The sequence below is a fragment of the Saccopteryx leptura genome, chromosome 6 (assembly GCF_036850995.1).
Source record: "Saccopteryx leptura isolate mSacLep1 chromosome 6, mSacLep1_pri_phased_curated, whole genome shotgun sequence".
Taxonomy (NCBI): Eukaryota; Metazoa; Chordata; class Mammalia; order Chiroptera; family Emballonuridae; genus Saccopteryx; species Saccopteryx leptura.
Window position 1 is genome coordinate 62,094,298 of NC_089508.1, and position 22,896 is coordinate 62,117,193.

Consider the following 22,896-nt stretch of genomic DNA (forward strand, 5'->3'; position numbering starts at 1 on the left):
CCCGGGGGTTGGGGACCACTGCTTTACAAAACTGACTTTGTCTTGACGGTTTCCCAGGTAATGTTGTCAATGCAGACATGAAAAGCAGTGTGCGCCTTTCACAACACACACAAAAGCCACTATTGATGTGAGGGATGTTAACTAACTTATTGTGATAATCATTTTGCAATATATACATATATCAAATCATTAACCCAATGTTATATGCCAATAGTATTTCAATAAAGCTGGGGGGAGAAAAGAAAAGCAGTGTGGGCAATTCTGGGAGGAATGAAATGGAGAAAAGAAAAATTGTATTCTTCTTTGGGAGGAATGTAAAAAACTCACTAAGTTTACTATGTTAAAAAAAGATGGCACATTTATTGCTACATAAATGTTATATACATATTGTGTTTTCTGTTACAGTGACAGAAAAAATTTTGAACTTCTTGCTGCTGGTTGAAAAGATTTATCAATAATACCTTCAATTTGACACAGGATACAAATCTGCAATAAACCAACAATGGAAACTGGAGAACAAGATGAGAGGCAATTCATCTCGGACTATTAGCTCTTACAATACTCCATAGGTACTACACGGTATGCTAGAATCCTACTATGGTCTTAAAATGCTATTGTAAATTTCTGATATTAATGAACAGGTTATGGTAAATAACCCTACATTTTTACTACCTAATATAATAAAATAAAGTAAGAAACTTTTTACTGAAAACTTTTCGATTTCAAAAATCTAGAAAGAGTAATATTTAGAATTCAAGAAATTTTCTTACAAGATTATTGTATAAAAGACTAGCTACAGTGAAAAATAAGCCAAATGTTTTTTCTTTCTATTTTATGAAGGAAAGCTTCTGGGCATACTGCAAAGTCTAATATAGCGAAAAAGACAACAAGCTCTGAAGAAAAAAGGCCAGGCAGTGGCATATGTTCACTCACACATCATAAGCAACAATTTCTGTTTAGCTGATAAACACTGAAATGAAGAACAAGGCCACAGATAGAGTCTGATGTAACTGGAGACTATATGAAAATTAAAGTAACCAAAAAGTCCACTAAGTTCACAAAAGACTGTTTTTCTTGTTAGGAATCATCCTGATTGGAGGATCTCAAGTTCTGTCTGTTTTTGTTCTTTCAAATTAACAGAAATCTTTAAGTTACATAGTGATTTGGGTCCTTTCTCCTGTGTGCTGATTGCCACTGTTAATATTGGCTATAAGGAATTATTAAGCCAAGACAACCTTGTTTAGCATGTGTTTTTCTCTCCCAGGGTGGTTGCGGTGGAAGACAGATTTCATGGAAGTTCAAAGTGATTATTAAGTCTTAAAAAACAACTCTTAAGGATAAGAGACAGAGGGGTGTGCCATAATATACAGTATTAACATGGACCAACAAGTACTGATTTAATGCTAATCTGGCTCATCTTCTTGGGACAGAGGCAGATGGTTTGCAGTTGATTAAATCACCCACTCAATTCCTCCCCACTGACCAGCCATCCAAATGACAGAGATCAAGGCTAGGATATAGGAAACACGGGTGACCACTGTTCTTGTATCCCATTTAGTAATTAGCCTCAGAGTGGTGCATTCATTTATCACACTACCCGCCTTGGTGACTACCGGAATTTGTTATGGTCACCGTAACCACAGCCTGCAAATCTTTTTTGTATTTTAAATCCACTTTGTGCTTACTTATAGCTCACACTTTACAAGTACTATATGAAGTACTTACTGCTTGGAAAACAAAGCAATTTCTAAATAATAGATTCTTCCCTTGTAATTTATACTTCTTGCTATTATAAGCTTTACTATGAAACCTAGAAGCTTGAAAAGTCGTGATTATTAGAAATAAAGAAATATTTATTTTAGGGAAAATCTAGGGGACATAATTTCCCCTTTCAAAATCTTAGCTAAGCTATGGTCTCTGCTTATCTTTGTAAGTTAAATATGCAAAGCACATAGGGCTACATGGAGGATTCTGGACTGTGACCATAAACTATCCAGATTCAGAGACCAAATATAACACCCACAAGGAGAAAATAAAAATGAATGAAAAAAATGAGCGAGAAATGCTATACAAAGTAATATTTTCCTATTTTATGGAAAACACTATTCATATGGCAAAAGGATAGGAGAGGGTAACAAAAGACTTTTCCCTTCCTTTTTAAGACACTAATAGGTATGCCGGGAATGCTAAGGGCCAATGGTTGTCACTGCTTTGTTCTCTGCACGTGAACAGCTTTAACAAATGCTGGCATCAGCTGAGTGTATATCAGCTTTCCACAATAACTTTTTCCCTTTATATGTAGACCTTACAGTTCCATAACAATAAATAAAATTTGTAGTTACAATGCATTTGTCAATTCAGTTTAGGCACAAGGCAACTTCCACGGTGAGTGGAGAGATCGAGACAGTCTCTGATTGTGCAGAAGCGACACACTGCTTGCAACAAAATGATATGCTGCAAACGTCTCACGGGCTGATGTTCTACCTGATGAGCTTCCTGTCTTCACTTCTGATGGAAGTGTTGACCAGTTGCTTTGATCGTAGGATTACATTTGAGTTTCTTGCTTCAAGTGTTTTGTTTTTTCTTCTCCCTCCTATCAGGTTTGTCTTCAGATAATCTGAGTTGTCCAAGTCCTTATGAGGAGAGTTCACCTTCTATCTAGCCTACTGATAACTCTGGAACTGTGGCAGGCAGAGCCAAGGGAGAGAACAGAACCAATTAGGACACCATTGTTAAAAATAAATACCTCTCCAGAAAACCAACCAACCAACCAACCAACCAACCAAAGTTGATATTCCTCATACCCAGGTTTACACTAAATTAGCAGTCTGCTAAATGACTTAAAAATGAGCCTCTTTCTTTCAAGGCGTAATTGAAATGGTTTTACTTGATGTAAGTGGTCATATTTTTTAAAAAAGAGATCATGTGATTATAGAACCACAAAATATAGGATTATTCCTCCTCTGTGACAACTGTGCAAATCTTAATTTTGGCAGCACTTGAGTCAGCAATCTGTGAGCTTTGAGGTTCTTCTCATTGTTCTCCAGTGGAGACACGTGTTAAATAAAGTATACATTTACTGCTATATCCAGTCATCACACTGAGCTTATAATTCACATCTACTCCAAACTGAACATTTCTGAAGGCAAAGATCTTTTTGTACTCATTTTCACATTGATCCCCATTCCTGGTCCAAAGTAAGTCCTCAAAGTATTTGCTCGAAGTTTTAGGGACATTTTACTCTATTTTAGTATAAATCTTATACACATTTATATTCTTTATATAATATATAGAGAGTAGTAACTCTAAAATTTTCCATTTTTGATGGACATAGTTTTATAAAGACTCCTACTTTTCACTTCCTTTTAAAACAATAACCACAATATTGTTTTGTAATAGAGTGATGCTCTTTTGTAATAGAGAGATACTCAAAGCTGCCTGGCTGTAATAATGTAAATTATATGGAGGATTCTTATACTTCTACAGTCATTCATTTTGTGCTCATTTATCAGCTAATTTGATCCTAGCAGCTGTTTCCTGGTGCCTAGTCTTTTGCTGGCTTTAATCTGCCATTCAGTTCTATAAAGAATTGAAGGTTATCAGGTGAAACCAGACAACCACCTTTATGAAATTAGCAACCCTTAAGATATATTTTAAGATAATAAACACTGGTCTATAAAATCTAATGGAACAAAGTGCATTCAATTCATTTCTCATAACCTTGAAGCTTTTTTTTTAAAGGATTCTTGATCTCTTTTTGATAGGTGATAATCTCAAGGTTTAATTTAACCTAAGTGGGGGAATTTCCTCATTATAGAGATATGGGTAGAGATATGAAAGTCATATGAGATATAGAAGCAGTAAAAAGAGCAGGAAGTAAACAGAAGGAGGGAAGACAGATGTGAGGTAGGGCAGGAGAGTTAAAGGGAAAGAGCTGGAGAGAGAGGGAAGAAAATAAGAGGAAATGACTACAACAAACTACAGACAAGAAAAAGAAGACATAGGCTCTGAGATAAATGTGACCGGTGAACACAAAGCGTTCTGTTCACAGCTCGGTGATTGCCCGGGCCCTGGACATAAGTGACCTCTCATCATGCTTCTTTGAGATGATCTGCCAATTTAGAAAGTCACCTTTGCATTAAGAAACAGTGGCACGTTTTTATTTTAAAACTTCAAAGTTTATTTTTGAACAAAAATATTTATTTTTTCATAATATTCTGTATTTTTGATAGACTATGAAACAATGGCTTGGGTTTTAGAGGATCTGCAAGTTAGCTAGCTCTTACCAAAGTCTCTTTGACATGCACAATCAGTTAAGACTATGGGATATTTTTTTGTGGGGGAGGTAGCTTAGAGTTTTATCCAGTGTGGTCATGTCAGAATTATAATTGACAAATAAATAAATCAACATTCTTCCTCTTGTATCCAAATGAAACCTTCAGTATTGGTCTAGTTTGATCCTAGGAAGGCTATATGAAGAGGTGGCAGGAACCAAAATTTTCAGAAAAGGGTGAGTTGTTGACTAATGTTTGTAGTTTATAAAATAGTCTAACAAATTCCAGACTTTCAGATCAAAATAATAGCCACAAAGCTGATCAAATGAAATTGAAATTTTCTTCCTGCTCTATATCCCCCCTCCCCCCAGTTCATCCATCTTTACTTAATGCTTTTAACCTGCTGATGGAACTGGGAGGAGACTAACATACTGGCAGATTACACAAATAAAGGTACCAATTCTATTCCTGATCCACGATGCTAGCTAAAATGTTACTGCCCTAAATATTTAGTTATAGTGCATATTAATTTCTGCCACCTAAATATTTTTTCTTTTTCTTTTCCAAACAAGAGGAGGGGAGATAAAGAGACAGACTCCTGTATGCACCCCGACTGATATCCACCCAGCAACCTCCATCTGGGGCAGGTGCACTAACCATCTGGGCCATGCTGGGCAACCCAGCTATTTTTAGCGCCTAAGGCAGATGTTCTATGAAGCCATCTTCAGCACCTGAGGCCAATGTGCTTGAAGCAACAGAGCCATGGCTGTGTGAGAGGAAGAGAGAGAGAAAGAGAGGAGTGGAGGGGTGGAGAAGCAGATGGTCGCTTCTCCTGTGTGCCCTAACTGGGAATCAAACCCTGGACATCCACACGCCTGGCTGACACTCTACTACTGAACCAACCAGCCAGGGCCTCTGCTACCTAAATATTAACTATACAACTTAGATTATAGATAATGTGAAAAAAGGTGATTCATATTAACTACTTAGGCAACAACCTCACATTACTTTGGCACTCAGTTTAAAAAATAAAAATTACAAGGAAATAAACTGTGTTTAGTCTATGAAGAGGAAGATAAAAAGAATTGTCTTTCAACAAGCAAAATTCCAGAGAGAAGGGCATTCTGGTTCTATCATATATAGCACCTTTATATTCATTAGTTGATTCAAAGTGTACTGATATTCTTACAGGGAAGAAAGACACATATTACAAACTTGTATGACTGATCCAATGGAAACAAGGAGTAACTCCTCTTTTGTATATTAAGACTTCATGGCAAAGAAGAGGTGGATGGTTAAGAGAAAACTGACAATACAGTCAAGTATTTGTTAGGGAAATGAGAAACATAAGTGATAGCTAAAATTTCTTTTAAAATTTATTGATTTTAGAGAGAGGGGGGAAAGGGGAGAGAGAGAGAGTGAGAGACCTGGACTTGTTCCACTTTTTTTTTTTTGTATTTTTCTGAAGCCGGAAATGGGGAGAGACAGTCAGACAGACTCCCGCATGCGCCCGACAGGGATTCACCCGGCACGCCCACCAGGGGCGACGCTCTGCCCACCAGGGGGCAATACTCTGCCCCTCCGGGGCGTCGCTCTGTTGTGACCAGAGCCACTCTAGCGCCTGGGGCAGAGGCCAAGGAGCCATCCCCAGCGCCCAGGCCATCTTTGCTCCTTGGCTGCAGGAGGGGAAGAGAGAGACAGAAAGGAAGGGGGGGGGGGTGGAGAAGAAAATGGGCGCTTCTCCTATGTGCCCTGGCCGGGAATTGAACCCGGGTCCCCCACACGCCAGGCCGACGCTCTACCACTTAGCCAACCGGCCAGGGCCTTGTTCCACTTATTTATGAATTCATTGGTTGATTCTTATATGTGCCCTGATTGGGGATCAAGTCCACCACTTTGATGTATCAGATGATGCTCTAACCACCTGAGCTACCTGGCCAGGGCACAAAAGTATTTTTTTTTTTCCCATTTTTCTGAAGCTGGAAACAGGGAGAGACAGTCAGACAGACTCCCGCATGCGCCCGACCGGGATCCACCCGGCACGCCCACCATGGGGCGACGCTCTGCCCATCCTGGGTGTCGCCATGTTGCGACCAGAGCCACTCTAGCGCCTGAGGCAGAGGCCACAGAGCCATCCCCAGCGCCTGGGCCATCTTTGCTCCAATGGAGCCTCGGCTGCGGGAGGGGAAGAGAGAGACAGAGAGGAAAGCGCGGCGGAGGGGTGGAGAAGCAAATAGGCGCTTCTCCTGTGTGCCCTGGCCGGGAATCCAAAGCGGGTCCTCCGCATGCTAGGTCGACGCTCTACCACTGAGCCAACCGGCCAGGGCACAAAAGTATTTTTTGATGGAAGAGTCATTGTACTATTTTCTTCTTGGATCAGAGTGACATTCACAATGATCCAGAACAGAGCCCAAAGTTCTTTATAAGTCATAAACTACTATCACACTTTCAAGAGAATAGTAATTGGGTAGAAGATGACATTGGCTTTCTAAGCATGACTATACAACAGAAAAGTAAACAGTTAGATTCCAAATTACATATGATCTTTACCACAACCAGTGCCACTAGAGAATTCTGATCAAAGGTTCTAAGTTTAAGAAAAATCAGATGATTTCCTTATACTTTCTTTTCATACCCTTACTTACCTGGCTGATGTTTACATATGACCCATAGGGTTGGTAGTTTCACTAAGCCCAGGATGGGTTCCTGGTAGTGTGGTTGGCGGCTCTGCCGATACGGCAGAAACTTTTTCTTCTTCCCTTCTCTTAAGGCAGGCTGCTTTGGGGTTAAGATTCCTCTCTGAAACAGGCGAAAATAATTTCTTATCATTTTAGTCATTAGTTATGAATCAGGGACTCTTAGGTTTTAAACTGAGCAAATTACTGTTATTTTTCTTTCTGTGGGTTTTACCCCATGGTAACCCAAAAGTGAGACACTATTATTCAGGAATTCCTAAATCTGGAGGTCTTTTCTCTAGAGTATTTAGTTTCTCTAGAAAAGAGTTCTCCAATTTTCTTGAAGTTGGGGTTAATATACTTTGCTGCGAACGTCAGGGAAGCAGAGCGGACACAGGGCTGAGGGTTTCCCTGCTCCTCTCCATGCCTCTCATATTATCTGTTCTTGTGGTGTCCAGATTTGCAGCCTTTCTGAATTTTTCCCCAGAAAATGCTCCTCTTGTCTTTTATGGTGGAAGGGAAGGGAGGGCAAAAGAAATATGAAGTAGAGAGGAGACTTAGGGATCCAACCTTTCCACAGAAGACCTACAATCAATCTTTCTGTTTTCAGGCCTGATGCCTGGTCCAACAGGCAGGACTCCACAGCTCAGAGCCGTTCAGGGTGGGGAGCTCTGTGTGGCCTACTTCTTGCTGGTTTTCTTCCCTGTCCCACTCCATTTCTTCTGCCAAAGTACGGCAGGTACCCTCTTCTACTTTCTATCCATCTTACAAACAGGATTTGCCCTCTCATCTGCTATTGTCTTCTTTCCCATCTGTCTGTGTGGGTTAATTTCATTTTCATTCATTTCAGTGGGATTTCAGTAAGGAGTAGAGGATTATCAATGAATATGCTAAGACACCATGTTTGACCGTCCTGTTGCAGCTAAATTAAAATCTACTCGGTGTAGGGTCATATTTGTTTAGGAAAAGGAAAGCCTCAGGTGATTCTGAGGCAAACCACATTTGGGAACTGTTGTTCTAGTTTATTCATTAAGAAACCAGGAAACAAAAATTGTAATAGTTCTATTGATTCTAGATTATCACAAGAGAAGTGAGCTGATGAAGTATAATGAGGAAGTATATGACCAGTGAGTTTAATGAGGAAGTATATGACCAGTAATTCAACCTTTAGTAAAAGCTGAAAGTACAAACATGAAGGTAATAAGTGAAATCTACTGAGAATTAGCAAAACTGTGTCATGATAATGTAAAGGCTTAAGCTGGCGATGGCAGGGACAAGACAGAATTGAATACGTGGGCACCAAGGCACAGAGTGCTCTGGCAAATCGGAAGCTGAGGGAAGCCCCTCTTCTTGCTCTTCTCCAGATGCTCTGCTAGGCCTGGGCCTGGCTGCCCTCCTGGTACAACTGTTGTCCAGGGAGGACAGGTTATAGATAGCCAGCGGTAGCCTTGGAGCACCATTCCACAGCAGAGAGGAGCCCAGAGAGCCAGAGGATGCCCAAAGTAGACATGTAAACAATGTTTACCTTTTCAGAAACTGTGGGGCCCAGGGACTGCTGGGTGGGGCCCCTGCAAGGATGAAGAAGCTCTCATAAGTGAATAGGTTACCAAAATAACTCAAAACTGCGGAGATAAAGTCCAGGGAAAGACAGTGGCGACACCAAATTCTGAAGGTGCTGCCATAGACAAGCACAGCTTACTGTGAACTGCACAAAGAGTTATGAATCCTGTTTGACAGACAACCATCAGAGCTCCTTTCAAAAAGCAATCTTACACGGATCCCAAGGCTTTTACGGTAAGTCATAAAATAAAGGCTCTGGGTTTTGAAGCCCAGAGTCTGAGAGTTGGAGAAAGTCCCTAATGAATTCACTGTTCAGTGCGCTTAAATTTTGTTCAAACTCTAATCAGTCAATGGCTCCTTATAAAAAGCTTCCTAGATTTGTGTGAAAAAGTCAGTACTCATAACAGTGACCGGAGCCTAGATGTTAGATCCTCCCTCAGACTCAGTACTTGAGTGGAACTACTACAAAATCCAATCTTACAAATGAATGAATAAGATCTACCCAGGCATGGTGATGTTTATAATTCTTTTCAAACATAGAGGTATGTCTCATTTTTTATGGCCTGGATCTGAGAGTAGGTACTTCTAATCTTAAAAAAATATTTTAACTGCAGATGACTGTATTCTAGCTCTAATAAACTGTGGGAAGGAGAGATGCTGTACAGGAATAAGTTCTAGCACCACTGTTGTCCAGACAGTGAGACATTCAGTCCATCTAGAAGCAATCATCTTGACGATAAATGAGGAGAGTCAGGGTAGAAAATATCTTGGGCTGCAGAGCAGGAGGATGATTGTACTTGGGCCACTAACAAAGGTGTCTTGCTGCCTTCAGCATGAGACAAGGGGGTCGGACACAATGGAATAAAAACTTATGGTAAAATACCAGAAGATACTAGAGGTTCCAGGAACAACTGCTCCTGCCACAGATGAGCGGGCAACAATCGGAATGTATTTCTGAATACCTCAATGCAGTCTGTAACTCCTTGAAGATCGGGTTTCCTTAACATTTATTCTTTACAGATATTTCTAAGGGCCTTAAAACAATAGGACCAAGTATCTGGCTTTAGTGATAGGTTGGTTATATATGAAATAATCCATTCATCATTCTTATTCATTAAATATATTGGAGGGAAGTGGGTGGATAAATTAATTACTACTGTATGTTTTTCTGAGAACATGTTCTAGTTCCCTAATTCTGGTTTTCCTGAAACGAGTGGTCTTCCTGTAATCAATGTCGAGGGTCTATGGTTATAGATGTCAGGCATCTGTCTACTCCTACTGTTCTTTTTCCTTTCCAACTTTCTTTAAATATTACATAATTATACAATAAATAGGACAGAATTTCTCTCAATGAGATAGGCTAAATGGAGGTCTAGAACCCAAGGTCACATCTATAAATTTTTTGCAAAAAGGCATAGGATGAGGCATTCATAACTTTGGATAAAAAGATACAAAAGTAATATGCAAAAAAGCAAGCTTAATGGTAGAACCTCACAAGGGCCTGTATTAACTGATAACTCAGGGTCAGAGTAGTAAGTAAGTACTTGTTCAAAAAATAAAATTTCACATTATCTTCAAGATTTCATCAAACTTCTTGAAAAGCTGAACAGCTGGGGGAGTTGTCTGAATCAGTAGTGGATACACTGATATAAATCACACTTTGCGCCCTTACGGACATACATATGGGCAAGCAAGTTCATACCAGCCCAAGTAGCTCATGGCATTCCTGATCAGAAATCAACAAAGGAGTCCTGACCCCTTATTCACACCTTAAGTAAGGTGTCCTTTATACCCTTATATACTTTATGACCTTAAATAAGGGTATAAAGGACATCCACATAAGGCAAAGCCAGGAGGGGCCATGTTGGGGCATCCTATTAAGCAGCACTAATTAGTAGATGACCCCAGAGTAAAGCAGGTAAGAAACTGAGTTCAGAGAAATGGGAAAGACAGAAAGGAGCAGAAGGAGAACAGGTCTTGGCAGGTAAATTCAACAGTGTGGGAGACCAGAGTCATTAAGACAAAAAGGCACAAAGCACTAATGCTGAGCAGCAGGCGGGGGCTGGCTATTCTCTGCATTGTTACACAGGCTCGCTCTCCTCTGGTTTGTGCAAAGCACTGAGCCAGCAGAAACGGACAATACAGTGCAACAGAGTGGGAGAACTAGAAAGAAAACTTGATCCAGATGATACAGTGGCAGAAGTACCAGCTGAACTTGAAAACAATCTGCCCACGCAGAAGAGTGAGTGGAAACAGAAATGTCTGCCCGCCTGAGGCAGAAGAGTTATGTGTCTCTGCAGAACCACCTTACCTCTGACTTGCTGTTCTAGACTAAGGATGACTGCCACGGCCTGATGAAGAATAAGGAGTTTTGTTTGGGGTTTTTCACTCTTTAAATGAAGTTGACACATTCGACCAAGCTCTTTGAATGCCTCATTAATATCCCGCACACGCAAGCGTTCTCTGGCATTGTTAGCCATCCGCCTTTCCTTCTCCCTTTCTATCTTCTGTTCTGGGTTCAAATCCTCATCTTCATTAGTACTGCTGGAAAACAAAGTGACAACAACGTCCATAAAGCACAGATGAATCTATGAAAGCATTCACAGATTACTGAATGAAATGATAAAGTATAAAGATGGAAATGAAAATTACCTATAAATTTTACCAAACAGTAGTGGTAGCTACACTTCACGTGAATGTTTATTTCTCTCCAGTCTTTCCTCAATGCACACATATAGTTAAAATGGCTGAAATTTTACCATATACAGGGTGGGGCAAAAGAAGGTTTATAGCTGTGAGTATGCAAAATAGTTTATTTTTGTATAATACAATATTATATTACTTATAAATTATTATATTATTTTTCATACAAACTGTAAACTCACTTTTTGCCCCATCCTATAAATTAAAAAATGTATTTTCATTGCATATTACAGCATGAAGACTTTTCCATGCTAGTGAAATTCTTCATAAATATAATTTGAACGACTATGTAATATTCTTGGCACTTTGCTGCTCAAAATGTGACCAGCAGCACCATTGTTACTGGGAGCTTGTTGAAAACAAGACTTGCAGGTTCTGTTGCAACCTACAGCATCAGAAGCTGCATTTTAAGACCCTCAGCTGACTCCTATGTACATACAAGTTTGGGAAGCACCGTCCTAGTACACCATTGTATTACTCTGCTTAACCTCTTCTCTTAACTACATGCTGGCAGTCACCTGGTGAAGAGAAAGAAAAGCTTAAAGACACAGAGTGAGAAAAGTAACCAGAAAATGACTGTTTTTTCGTTCCACAGAGAAATATCATCACCAGAGATGACAATTAAAAACACGGGTGAATTGGAAAATTTTTTTCTGAAGGACAAACTGGCAAAATAAATCCAAAGCCTTAAAAGGTTCTTTACCTCTTAATCAGCAATTCCAACTTTAGAAATTCATCCTACGGATATAATTAGAGATGTACATAGAAATTTATGTAAATAAAGTTGATCACAGAACTATTACGTTAGTAACACACTGGAGGCTAATAATAGGAGATGGGTTAGATAAATCACAGTACATTCAGACAATGGTCTACTGTACAGCCTCTAAAAATCAAGCTGCAGGTTACAAGAAGTCAAAGACGCCAGACACAAAAGACTACATACTGTATGATTCTATTTATATGAACATCTAGAAAAGACACCACTCTGGTAATGGAAAGCAGATCTATGGTTGCCAAGAGATGGGAGAGAGTACTCATTATAAAGGGGCATGTGGGAACTTTTTGAAGTGGTAGAACTATTCTTCCATTTTGCAGAAAACATCCAGGGTTAGATGAAAATGTTAAAAATACACTGCTAAATAAAAAAAGTTGAAATTATAAAAATTATATCAAGTTTAATTCAAATTTAAACTATATTTATGGAAAAAGATATTCCTTGAGAAGTCAACAGTGGTTAATTCTGGGTCGTGAAATCAGGAGCTGGCAAACTTTTCCTATAAAGGCCAGATAATAAATATTTTCAGCTTTGTGGGCCATCTGGTTTCTTTTGCAACTACTCAAAACTATTATTATTGCAGTGCAAAAGCAGCCATAGATAATATGTAAATAAATGGGTGTGAAAGTGTTCCAATAAAACTATATTTCTTCTTTTTTTTTGGTGATAGAGAGGAACAGATAGGAACAGTCAGATAGGAAGGGAGAGAGATGAGAAATATCAATTCTTCACGCGGTACATCGGCTGTTCATCGATTGCTTTCTCATTATGTGCCTTGATTGGGGGACTACCACAAAGTGAGTGACCCCTTGCTCAAGCCAGCGACCTTTGGGCTCAAGCCAGCGGCCCCGCGCTCACGCCAGGTGAGCCCACGCACAAGCTGGTGGCCTTGGGGTTTCGAACCTGGGTCCTTTGCGTCCCAGTCTGACGCTCTATCCACTGTGCCACTGCCTGGTCAGGCAAAACTATATTTCATTAAAATATTTTCCCCCATTGATTTGAGGGGAGAGGGAGGGCGGGAAGGAGAGAGAGAGCAAGCATCAACTCATTCCACTTACAACATTTTGTTGTGTGCTCATTGGTTGCTCCTCATATGTGCCCTGACTGGGGATCGAACCTGTGGCATTGGTGTATCAGGATGATACTCTATTCACTGAACCACCCGTCCAGGGCCCCAATAAAACTTTACTTATAAAAAATAAGAAGTGGGCTGGATTTGGCCCATTAACTATTTGCCAACTCCTGGTTTAAATCATACAATAGAGAAAACATAATTTTTGAGTCAGCTTCATGATTACCTTTTAGGGATGCTGTAAGGATTAAATGAGGCAACATACATAAAGTCCCAAAACAGTATTTAGAACACTGCTAACACTTACTAAATTCACAACACCCTTCAATTTTCCAAGCTTTTTCATCCAGGGCAAATGAGTGAAATTTAATACCTGGATGCTAACAAATACCTTGTTCTGCCTCTAGATGAAACCTTGATATCTTTTTGGGAGGATTCATCATCTGATTTCATGTCATCTGATGAAGGAGGTTCATGAAGGTTTTCATCTTTCTCTTTGTTTTCAGTCTTGATTTCTGCTGGAACAACAGTTCCAGACTGACTCTGCAAGCCACCTAACAGAGGCAAAGAAACAAAATAAATATCCAGACTCGTGAATTAGAACCAAGACAGGAAAAGTAAATACTCTTAGTTGTTATAGGGCTCTGAGGGATACCTGAAGATGTAGGAAAGTATACTATTTAGAGCTGGAAAAGCATGCCCGCAAATCTTAAGAGAAAATTATTTTTTATTTTATTTTATTAAAGATTTTATCTGTTGATTTTACAGAGGTGGTGGTAGTGTGACGACAAGAAGTAGTTGCTTCACTTTAGCTGTTCACTGCTTGCTTGTTGTATGTGCCTTGACCCGGCAAGCTCAGGGTTTCAAACAGGCAACCTCAGTATTCCAGGTCAATGCTCCATCCACTGCGCCACCACAGGTCAGGCAAGAGAAAACGATTTTTTAAAGCATCTGTATTTAAAAGAACAAGTCTGGCCTTGATGGTCAAACTAATGATCATGCTCAGGTTCTATTTCAGGTACTATTTAATAAATGAATAAGATATGAGAAACTTGATGAATTTTTAGAAACTGACTTCTAAGATTCTGCCAAGGTAAAGGAAATAAGCTTTAAGATTTTCCTAAACACAATAAAATAGGTGTCATAGTTAAATGTAACTGGGAGAACTTTACTTTGATATTCTTTTTAAAAAAAAATTCAGTGAGAGGAGGAGAGGTAGAGACAGACTCCTGCATGCGCCTGGACCAGGATCCACCTGGCAAACCCACTAGGGGGGTGATGGGGCATTGCTCCGTTGCTCAGCAACCAAGTTCTTCTTAGTGCCTGAGATGGAGGCCATAGAGCCATTCTCAGCTCCCGGGGCCAACTTGCTCCAATTGAGCCATGGTGCAGGAAAGGGAGAGAGAGGGGGAAAGAGGGAAAGAAAGGAGAGGGAGACAGATGGGGGGAGGAGGGAGGGAGAGAGAGAGAGAGAGAGAGAGAGAGAGAAAGGGAAAGGGAGGGAGGGGGAGAAAGAGAAAGAGAGAGATAGAGAGAGAGAGAGAGAGAGAGAGAGAGAGAGAGAGAAACGAGAAGGGGGGGAATCCCTGACTGAGAATCGAACCTGGGACATCTATATGCTGGGCCGATGCTTTACCACTGAGCCAGCAGGCCAGGGCCTACTTTGGTACTCTTAATGTTAGCCATGTATTATATTTGTACTTGAGTGCTTTTCATCAGAGATGTTTCTACAATTTTACTATTTCTGAAAATCAGCTACTATCACCGTATCAGATTTCTCAACGTACTTGGATATATCTTTTCCACTGCCATTAGGGACCATAAAGACTCAGTCATGAGGGGAAGTAATTAAGGAAGACAGACATGACAGAAGCAGGAGTCGGTAAGAAAATGACAAAAACCAAATAACAGTTTGCATGCAGTTCCAACCATAAGTGTCTATAATTCACCCAGCCAAACAGGCTGACTGGAACCGTCAATATTTACCCTCTGTATTCATGCAGTAGTATTACTGTTTGGAATTTTCCCACCTAAAGATGACTTTTGACCCACAGTTGTCAATCTGTATGTGAAAAAGGTGGTAAGTGTTCCAAATGGTATTTCTGTCTGCATCACTGCTGAAAACCAACAATACAGTTACCTCTATAATTCTCTTGTGTTTTATGGTTCAAGTCCGTGCTTGAAGCAGTGACTGTACTAGACAGGACTGAGTGATTGCCATTGAGACTGACAGAATCTTCTCGATGAGTTCCAACCTGAAGTTAAAAAAAAAGTCAAGATAGTTCAGGGGCAATAATTGCTTAAATTCTTTTATTGGGTTTAATAGAGAAAACAAGAGTACTCATCTGAATTTAGCAGCTTTTCTTGAATACCACTTTTCTGGATTTTGGATTTCAAAAGACTTGATAATAGCTTAAATTTTATTTTAAATTATCCCATAGAGGATTATAGCAAATGAGCTAATAGAGACAAAGCACTCCAGAAGCCATAAAGCTCTACACATTATTAGAATTTATTAATAATCCTCTATGAACTGATCTGAAAACCTAAATACTATTTAAATACAGAGGGGCAAAAGTAGGTTTCCAGTTGTGCGTATGCAAAACACAGTTCCTTGTATTATTACTATATATTTATTAGCTATTGTATTATTTTCCATACGAACAACTGGAAACCTACGTTTGCCCCACCCTGTATATATTAATGTGTATGAACTTACATTTAAGAAAATATCTCTAGGTTCCAAGTAACAATACCTACCTACACTTTGGCACATCCTTTCCTCATATACACATATAGTGTTTTATTTTTTCTTCCTCTAAATGCCTGCCCTCAAAAATTTTAAGAGCAACAGGACAATATAAAATTAAAATAACTTAAAACAAAAGTTCTGCATTGCCAGGAAATAAAAATGACATATATTTTTATTCTCGGTTTTAATCAAGCATACACAAGTCACAATTAACCTGAAATGGGAATTAAAGCATGTAAATGCCACCAAATGTTTTGGCTATTGCAGTATTTTTAGAAAAACTGGTTACAAATGAAGCTTGATTAGAACAGTAGCAGACAGGTCAACCCAAAGATTAAGTCTTTAATTAAAGAGGTTTATTGCCTGGAGTTATACATGAGAACCACTGTTTTCAATAAATCCTTCAATCCTAGTAAATTGACGAGCTCTGAATCGCTCTTGAGTAATTAATATAGCTTTTCATCTTTAATAACTTTGTATGGATTTTACCTAAGAGGTATAAACACCCCTATGCTAGTTTATCCTTTGGTTTCTTACGAGCTACACTAGAGAAACCAAAGCAAAATTTAAGGCAATGCAGACCATTTGGTAGCAGACCTAACTAGGACACATCAGGTCGTCACCACTTCTATAAAAAATGTGATGCCTTATGGAATTGTGCACCTGAAACCTGTGTAATTATGTTCACCAGTGCCACTCCAATAAAAAAAAAAAGAAAATACTATGAAAAATTAAGAGAAACATCTGTCCTCTACCTACCCTCATTCTTATCCTTAATGTAGTTTTAAAATACATATAATACATTTAATGTATTCCACAACTACCGGTACTTTCAAAATTATTTGAGGGTTAGGATAACAGTAGGTAATTGCTGGAGGGGGGGGGGGTAAAGGAGGGTACAGGGGACATAATGGTGATGGACGAAGAGCTGACTTGGAGGTTGTGTGAACACACAATACTAGAGATGTGCTGCGGAATTGTAGAATTGGGCACCTGAAACGTATATATAATAATGTTAACTAGTGTCACCCTAGTACATTCAATTAAAAAAAAGTGAGGTGTAAAATGGCTAAAAAGTAAATGTAAAAACCCCACAAATTATTTGAATATTAGTCATGCTGAGGCTTAGTTGTGTCACCACTCTTAGATAATCAAGCATGAAGATATATCCTTTTTCTAAACCACACAATTTCATCATGAATTAGAATCATAAAATCTTAAAGTTGGGAAGGGGCTACAGACACTACTTTTATCCCTTTCCCACTAAAATCTTCCCTAAGTCTTTAAATCCCCCCTCTCCAAAAAACACTTGAGAAAAATCTGAAGACTTAACAATCAGTGAAAAAACCGGTTGTGAAAATTATATTTGAGAGAAAATTATTCTTAAAATATTTCATGATATTCTAGTCATGTTTATTTTTAACACATAGGGTGCTTTCTTGCTAGCTATAAACTGCTCTAAGGACAAGGTCAGTTCAAAATCCCATTTTATAAACATTCTTTGAAACCTTAAGAGCCTTGGCCTATTCTATAGAAAAAATATCACTAGAACAATTCTGACTGACTAAAGAAATCATTGCAGAATGTAGTAAAAGCTAAGATTTTTGTATTTGTGTTTATCATAAACTTAAAACAGCCTGACCATGGTGGCACAGTGGATAGAGTGTTGGACTGGGATGTGGAGGATCCAGGTTTGAAACCCAACGGTTGCCGGCTTGAGCCCAGGCTCACCAGCTTGAGCCCAAGGATGCTGGTTTGAGCAAGGGGTCACTTGCTCTGCTGGAGCCCCTGGTCAAGGCACATATGAGAGAGTAATCAATGAACAATTAAGGTGGTGCAACAAAGAAATGACGCTTCTCATCTCTCTCCCTTCCTGTCTGTCCCTCTCTCTGTCACAAAAACAAAATAAAACACAAAACTTAAAACTTTCTGTGATCTCTGGTAATATGTGCGAATTCTGCTCTTACCTTAGTATTGTGAGCTATCATATAAAGTAATTTAAAAGGAAACAACCTTATAAAATTTAAAAAAAATTAAACACATACAATTACTATATGTGAAACTCATTTTACAGTTCCATAAGACAGTAATCACTGGACAGTAACAAACTAAAATTTCACTCATTTTAGTGATAAGTGATGATGCATCTGCTAAATTCTTACTTCTTTTTATTTCATTAGTATAAACAATTCTTTGATTTTCCTAAATCTTTACTAACAAAATGTTTTATTATCTCCTTTCTGATGAAAGGCTTCGCAGACAAAGGATCATTATTTAAACAATAAATCTAAGAAATTTTGCCTTTCCCTGAAAGAAAATCAAAATGGTTGCTACATTGGTTTTGGGATATAAATGCCAGCAAATATTTTTGTTTCTACAGAATACTACAAATTATGTTCTCATACCAACCTACACAACTGGCTTCCAAAAGAAAGAAAAACAACACAACCTTAAAAATTGGCCGCAGACTAGCAAACTGCTTGAAGTCTGAAGTTTTTCATGTTAATGAAGTTAGCAGGAACTTTTTCTTTGTAACTTGATTCCCCTTGCAAATGGCCCTCATATATACTTTCTGAAGAATCTGACTTTCATAGTACTTACAATTCTCTTTAACCCTTGGCTCACCTTGGCTGCCATGGCCTCCCTTTAATCTGCAGTTACCCATTCAAATGGCTCTGTCCACACACATACAACAGGTGTATAAACAGTTCTTTGTCTGAGCCCACAGAGCCTGTGAGGCCAGCCAGATAGGACCCTGTTTAATTGTTCACTTCGTTAGCATACAGCTGACAGGCTGCCTTCCATTGGGGCAGAACCAGGGGAAGGCAACCCTTAGGCTGCTATGCTCAAAATTTCAATTATTATGTAGACCTCTATGTCAGAATAAAAGGCCATCTCATTAAACAACAGCATCTTGAATTCTGAATCTTCACAAGTTGTGTATGGCCTTAGTTTATTTAGTGCAGGCACCCTTCAAGAAACCTGTATCAATTTCATTTAGCCAATAGCTTTAACACCCATGATGAAAAATGTTAAATCTAACTAGCTGATGAATAGTGGGTCTTGTGAATTAAGGAACAGACTGGAAAATACTCAGTATAAATTCCACTCTGATTATGAATTCTAGTCTAATAATTTGTTCAAATTTCTATTATTCACTGAATACTAATGACTTAATCAGTACTAACCTACATACTGATTAAAGAATCTTTATGTATTATATGCATTTGTTTTACCTAAAGAGGGGTTTTATTCCAGAAACTTGGCAGAATTCCATTTGTTACGTATCCTTTTGAATGATATTTCCATAATATATAACCTGTAGGTTTTCAAACTTTAAAAAATGCTGCCATTTTGTGTACCATTTTGAATTTTAAAACTGGCATCAAAATCCTTAAGAGTACTATCCCTGTGGTATTAACAAAAATAAAAAAAATTTTAATTGCCCTTTTAAGGAAAAAATGTTAGAAAAATTAAAATACAATTAAAAACTAGATAATTTTTACAGTATATAAATTTATACCAATAAAATAAAATACTATCTAAATATAAGGTTAAAATGATTCCAAATTTATTCTGATGTGACAAAAATGATAATCTTAAACAAAATATTACCTATTTCCCTGTTAGTCTTTAATAACTTAATCTGAAGTCTCTCAGAATTTTTTTTTCTTAATTCGGTAAGAGGAGGGGAGGCAGAGAGATAGACTCCTGCAAGCACTCTGGCCGGGATCCACCCAGCAAGCCCACTAGGTGGTGATGCTCTGATGCTCAGCAACCTAGCTCTTCTTTAGTGTCTGAGGCAGAGGCCATGGAGCCATCCTCTGCGCCAGGGGCCAACTTGCTCCAATCGAGCCATGGCTGCAGGAAGGGGAGTGAGAGGGGGAGAGAGAAGCAAGAAGGGGAGGGGTGAAGAAACAGATGGTTGCTTCTCCTGTGTGTCCTGACTAGAAATCGAACTAGGACATCCACACGCTAGTAGGACACTCTACCAGTGAGCCAACCGGCCGGGGCCTGAAGTCTCTCAGGATTTAAACAAAACAAAACAACAATAGTTTCTCTAACTGCTTTAGAGTTTTGAAAACAGACATAATTTATATTTTTAAATCATATAAGGTAGCTTAAAATTTCTTGATTTAACATTATTTACTCTGTTCTCATACAATAAATAATACCACACATCTCCAATCACAGTTTAAATAACAAAGCCCCTCAAGCAATAAAAACAAACAAATACATAAATAAAAAGAAAGAAAAGAAAGAAATGCATGGACTAAATTTCCCCAGGACTTGTACAAAAAACTCAAAAGACTTTATGGATGGAATTTTATCTTACATCAAAAATAAGGAACTTTTAAAGATTTGCACCAAGCTTCCATTAATACAGAAAGCTCCTAATCTCACTTAGTTTGAAGCTGATATCACTGAGGAATAACAGCACTTTGTGTTAAAGATAAAAGTGCTGCCATGGATCTATCTCAGTGGGCCTCAGTATTTTATATATTATAGCTATAAACAGACATGATATATTTTATATTGCAGAAACCTCTTTGTACTACACAAATACAATTAACATTCTATTCCCTTTTAGTTTTCCACTTAACACAAGTATTTTTTCCTGTCAGCAGTTTATTCTTACACTAAATAAATACGAGTAAAACTAAAGTACAACACTGACATTTTAATAGTTCTAAAAACCCTGATTTACCCTGGCCAGTTGGCTCAGCGGTAGAGCGTCGGCCTAGCGTGCGGAGGACCCGGGTTTGATTCCTGGCCAGGGCACACAGGAGAAGCGCCCATTTGCTTCTCCACCCCTCCGCCGCGCTTTCCTCTCTGTCTCTCTCTTCCCCTCCCACAGCCAAGGCTCCACTGGAGCAAAGATGGCCCGGGCGCTGGGGATGGCTCTGTGGCCTCTGCCCCAGGCGCTAGAGTGGCTCTGGTCGCAGCATGGCGACACCCAGGATGGGCAGAGCATCGCCCCCTGGTGGGCAGAGCGTTGCCCCATGGTGGGCGTGCCGGGTGGATCCCGGTCGGGCGCATGCAGGAGTCTGTCTGACTGTCCTCCCTGTTTCCAGCTTCAGAAAAATGAAAAAAAAAAAACAAAACCCTGATTTTATGCCTTAAAATTTAAATGATACATCAACTGCATCTCAGTAAGAGTGTCTGACAAAAAGTCAAGTTTTATATTTGCATTAAACAAATTTGGAGAAATTATCAAGATTACTTAAAGGGAATAGGAAATCAAGCAAATGAAAATATTAACCCCATTAAAAAAATAAGAGCAAATATTAAACTATGCCAGGCTGGTTACACTAATTATACAAAAAGGAGAAGGAGCTACCCATTTCCTAGTTTCTTTTTTGAATATAATAATCTTTCAGGAAAGTTAACTTCTGTGTATGTTTGATAGCTAAAGTATGTTAAAAGCTTTCTGTCATTGAAACCCCATTTAATTCTAAACTTTGACACAGTCAAGTCTATTGTTAAAAGAATCAACAGTCAAAATTAAGTCTTTGACTCATATTAACATACATTTTTGTTAGGTGGCAGTCTTCTTATCTACTTGACGTGAAATATAAAAATACTTTCTGGAACAATCGAAAAAAACAAATTATTTCTTTTATAAGACAGTAAGACTGATCTCATACAAATCAACAACACTATCAGCTGTGGATGATCCTACTGGCACATCTTTGTTATAACTAAAGACAGTGTAAAGAATGGTGATCAACAACAAAGCTATTTCCTTGACCGTGGACATTAAAATTATTACTGGCCCGTGTAGTTTTTACACCACAGGTAATATGCCAGCATTGCAGGGTGAGCTGAGCTCCCCTTACCACTTGTATCCTGCCATCAACTCTCATTCTTCCATTCCCGGTGCATTCTAGCTCACCTCAAAACATTCTGCTTCAACAAAACTTCCAAAACACTCATTAAAACAAAATAAGCAAAAAGTTACAGGTTCCAAGAAAAATGAAAACAAAACACAAGAACCAAATCTTACTAACCCTTGTTTTCTGCACTGGAAAGCTAATTCTGCTTCTACATCAGGTATTGGGAAAGTAGTATCAGCGGGCCAAGTCTGGTCTGTTTTTTACAAATAAAGGAACACTCTTTACTAATAAATTCTTATTGAAACAGCCACACCCACTTGTTTTCATAATATCTATGGCTACACTTTCATGTCACAATGTCAAAGTAAAGTAGCTGTGACAGAGACCATAAAAGGCTGAAAATATTTATTATATGGCCTTTTACAGAAAAAGTGCGTGGATCCTTCTAAATTCTGGGTGAAAAAGCAGTATCATATTTAACACCTGCAGTTGGATGATTAAAAGTAAATGCCCATTAGAACACAAATCCATTAAAACAAAAATATTATCTGAATGTTCTGTGGAGTTACTGAAATAGTATTTATGTTTATTAGAATTTCTGTTATTTTCTGTAGAAAACAAATAGAATGATGAAAGTTAAATATTTTTGGAAAAGCAGACCTCACAAATTATATGGGTGATATAGAATTGCTGATAACCTGATACTTCTGTGATTACTTTGTAATTTTGGCCAAGTGACCTTCAGTTCTAAGAGCCTAAAACAAATACTAATTTAGATTCACTCAGAGGAAAAGTATATATACTACCAGAAAGTTACATAAGACAAGAAAAGTAATGACAAAATATAAAATTGTGTCATTTCTTAGTTATGATCAGTTATAATACATGGGGGTGAAAAGGAATAATAAAAGCAGGAGATAACTCTTGGAGATGGCTGGCAATAGTTACAATTATGTCCCCCCAAATCACACACCCTCCAGGAATATGAAAAGAGTTGATTTCAGATGGGTGGGTACTGATAAAAATCTTCAGACACGGACAGAAACACTAGGATAAGAATTCTTCAAAAGTATGCCTAAGACTCAGCGGGGAGAGTCACTGACTGACTGTGATCTTTATTTCATTCCTTCCTTTTGGTCTTTTTGCTGAAACTGAGAAGTGAGGACTGCCAGCTAAAAAGTTCATTTTATCAATTGAAGTACAGGAGATGAATATTGACTCACATGACAGTGTCAGGTTCTGTCA

The 22,896-nt window shown here is 38.6% G+C and overlaps 1 protein-coding gene across 12 annotated transcripts in view; it reads right to left on the reverse strand.

Annotated features, from left to right (window-relative positions):
• Positions 1 to 332: 332 nt before the first annotated feature.
• The window catches only part of TCF12 (transcription factor 12), a 378,278-nt gene continuing 355,714 nt past the window's right edge, over positions 333 to 22,896 (reverse strand). For 9 of the 12 annotated variants that reach the window (XM_066343875.1, XM_066343873.1, XM_066343879.1 and 6 more), the window contains 5 exons: positions 15,203 to 15,317; positions 13,454 to 13,616; positions 10,821 to 11,053; positions 6,920 to 7,073; positions 333 to 2,681 (listed from right to left, as the gene is read on the reverse strand). In XM_066343875.1, the coding sequence (XP_066199972.1) occupies positions 6,931 to 7,073; positions 10,821 to 11,053; positions 13,454 to 13,616; positions 15,203 to 15,317 (654 nt within the window). In that variant the 3' untranslated portion in view covers positions 333 to 2,681; positions 6,920 to 6,930. The remainder of the gene's footprint in view (positions 2,682 to 6,919; positions 7,074 to 10,820; positions 11,054 to 13,453; positions 13,617 to 15,202; positions 15,318 to 22,896) is intronic. The other 3 variants (XM_066343876.1, XM_066343878.1, XM_066343884.1) reach the window with 1 other exon arrangement.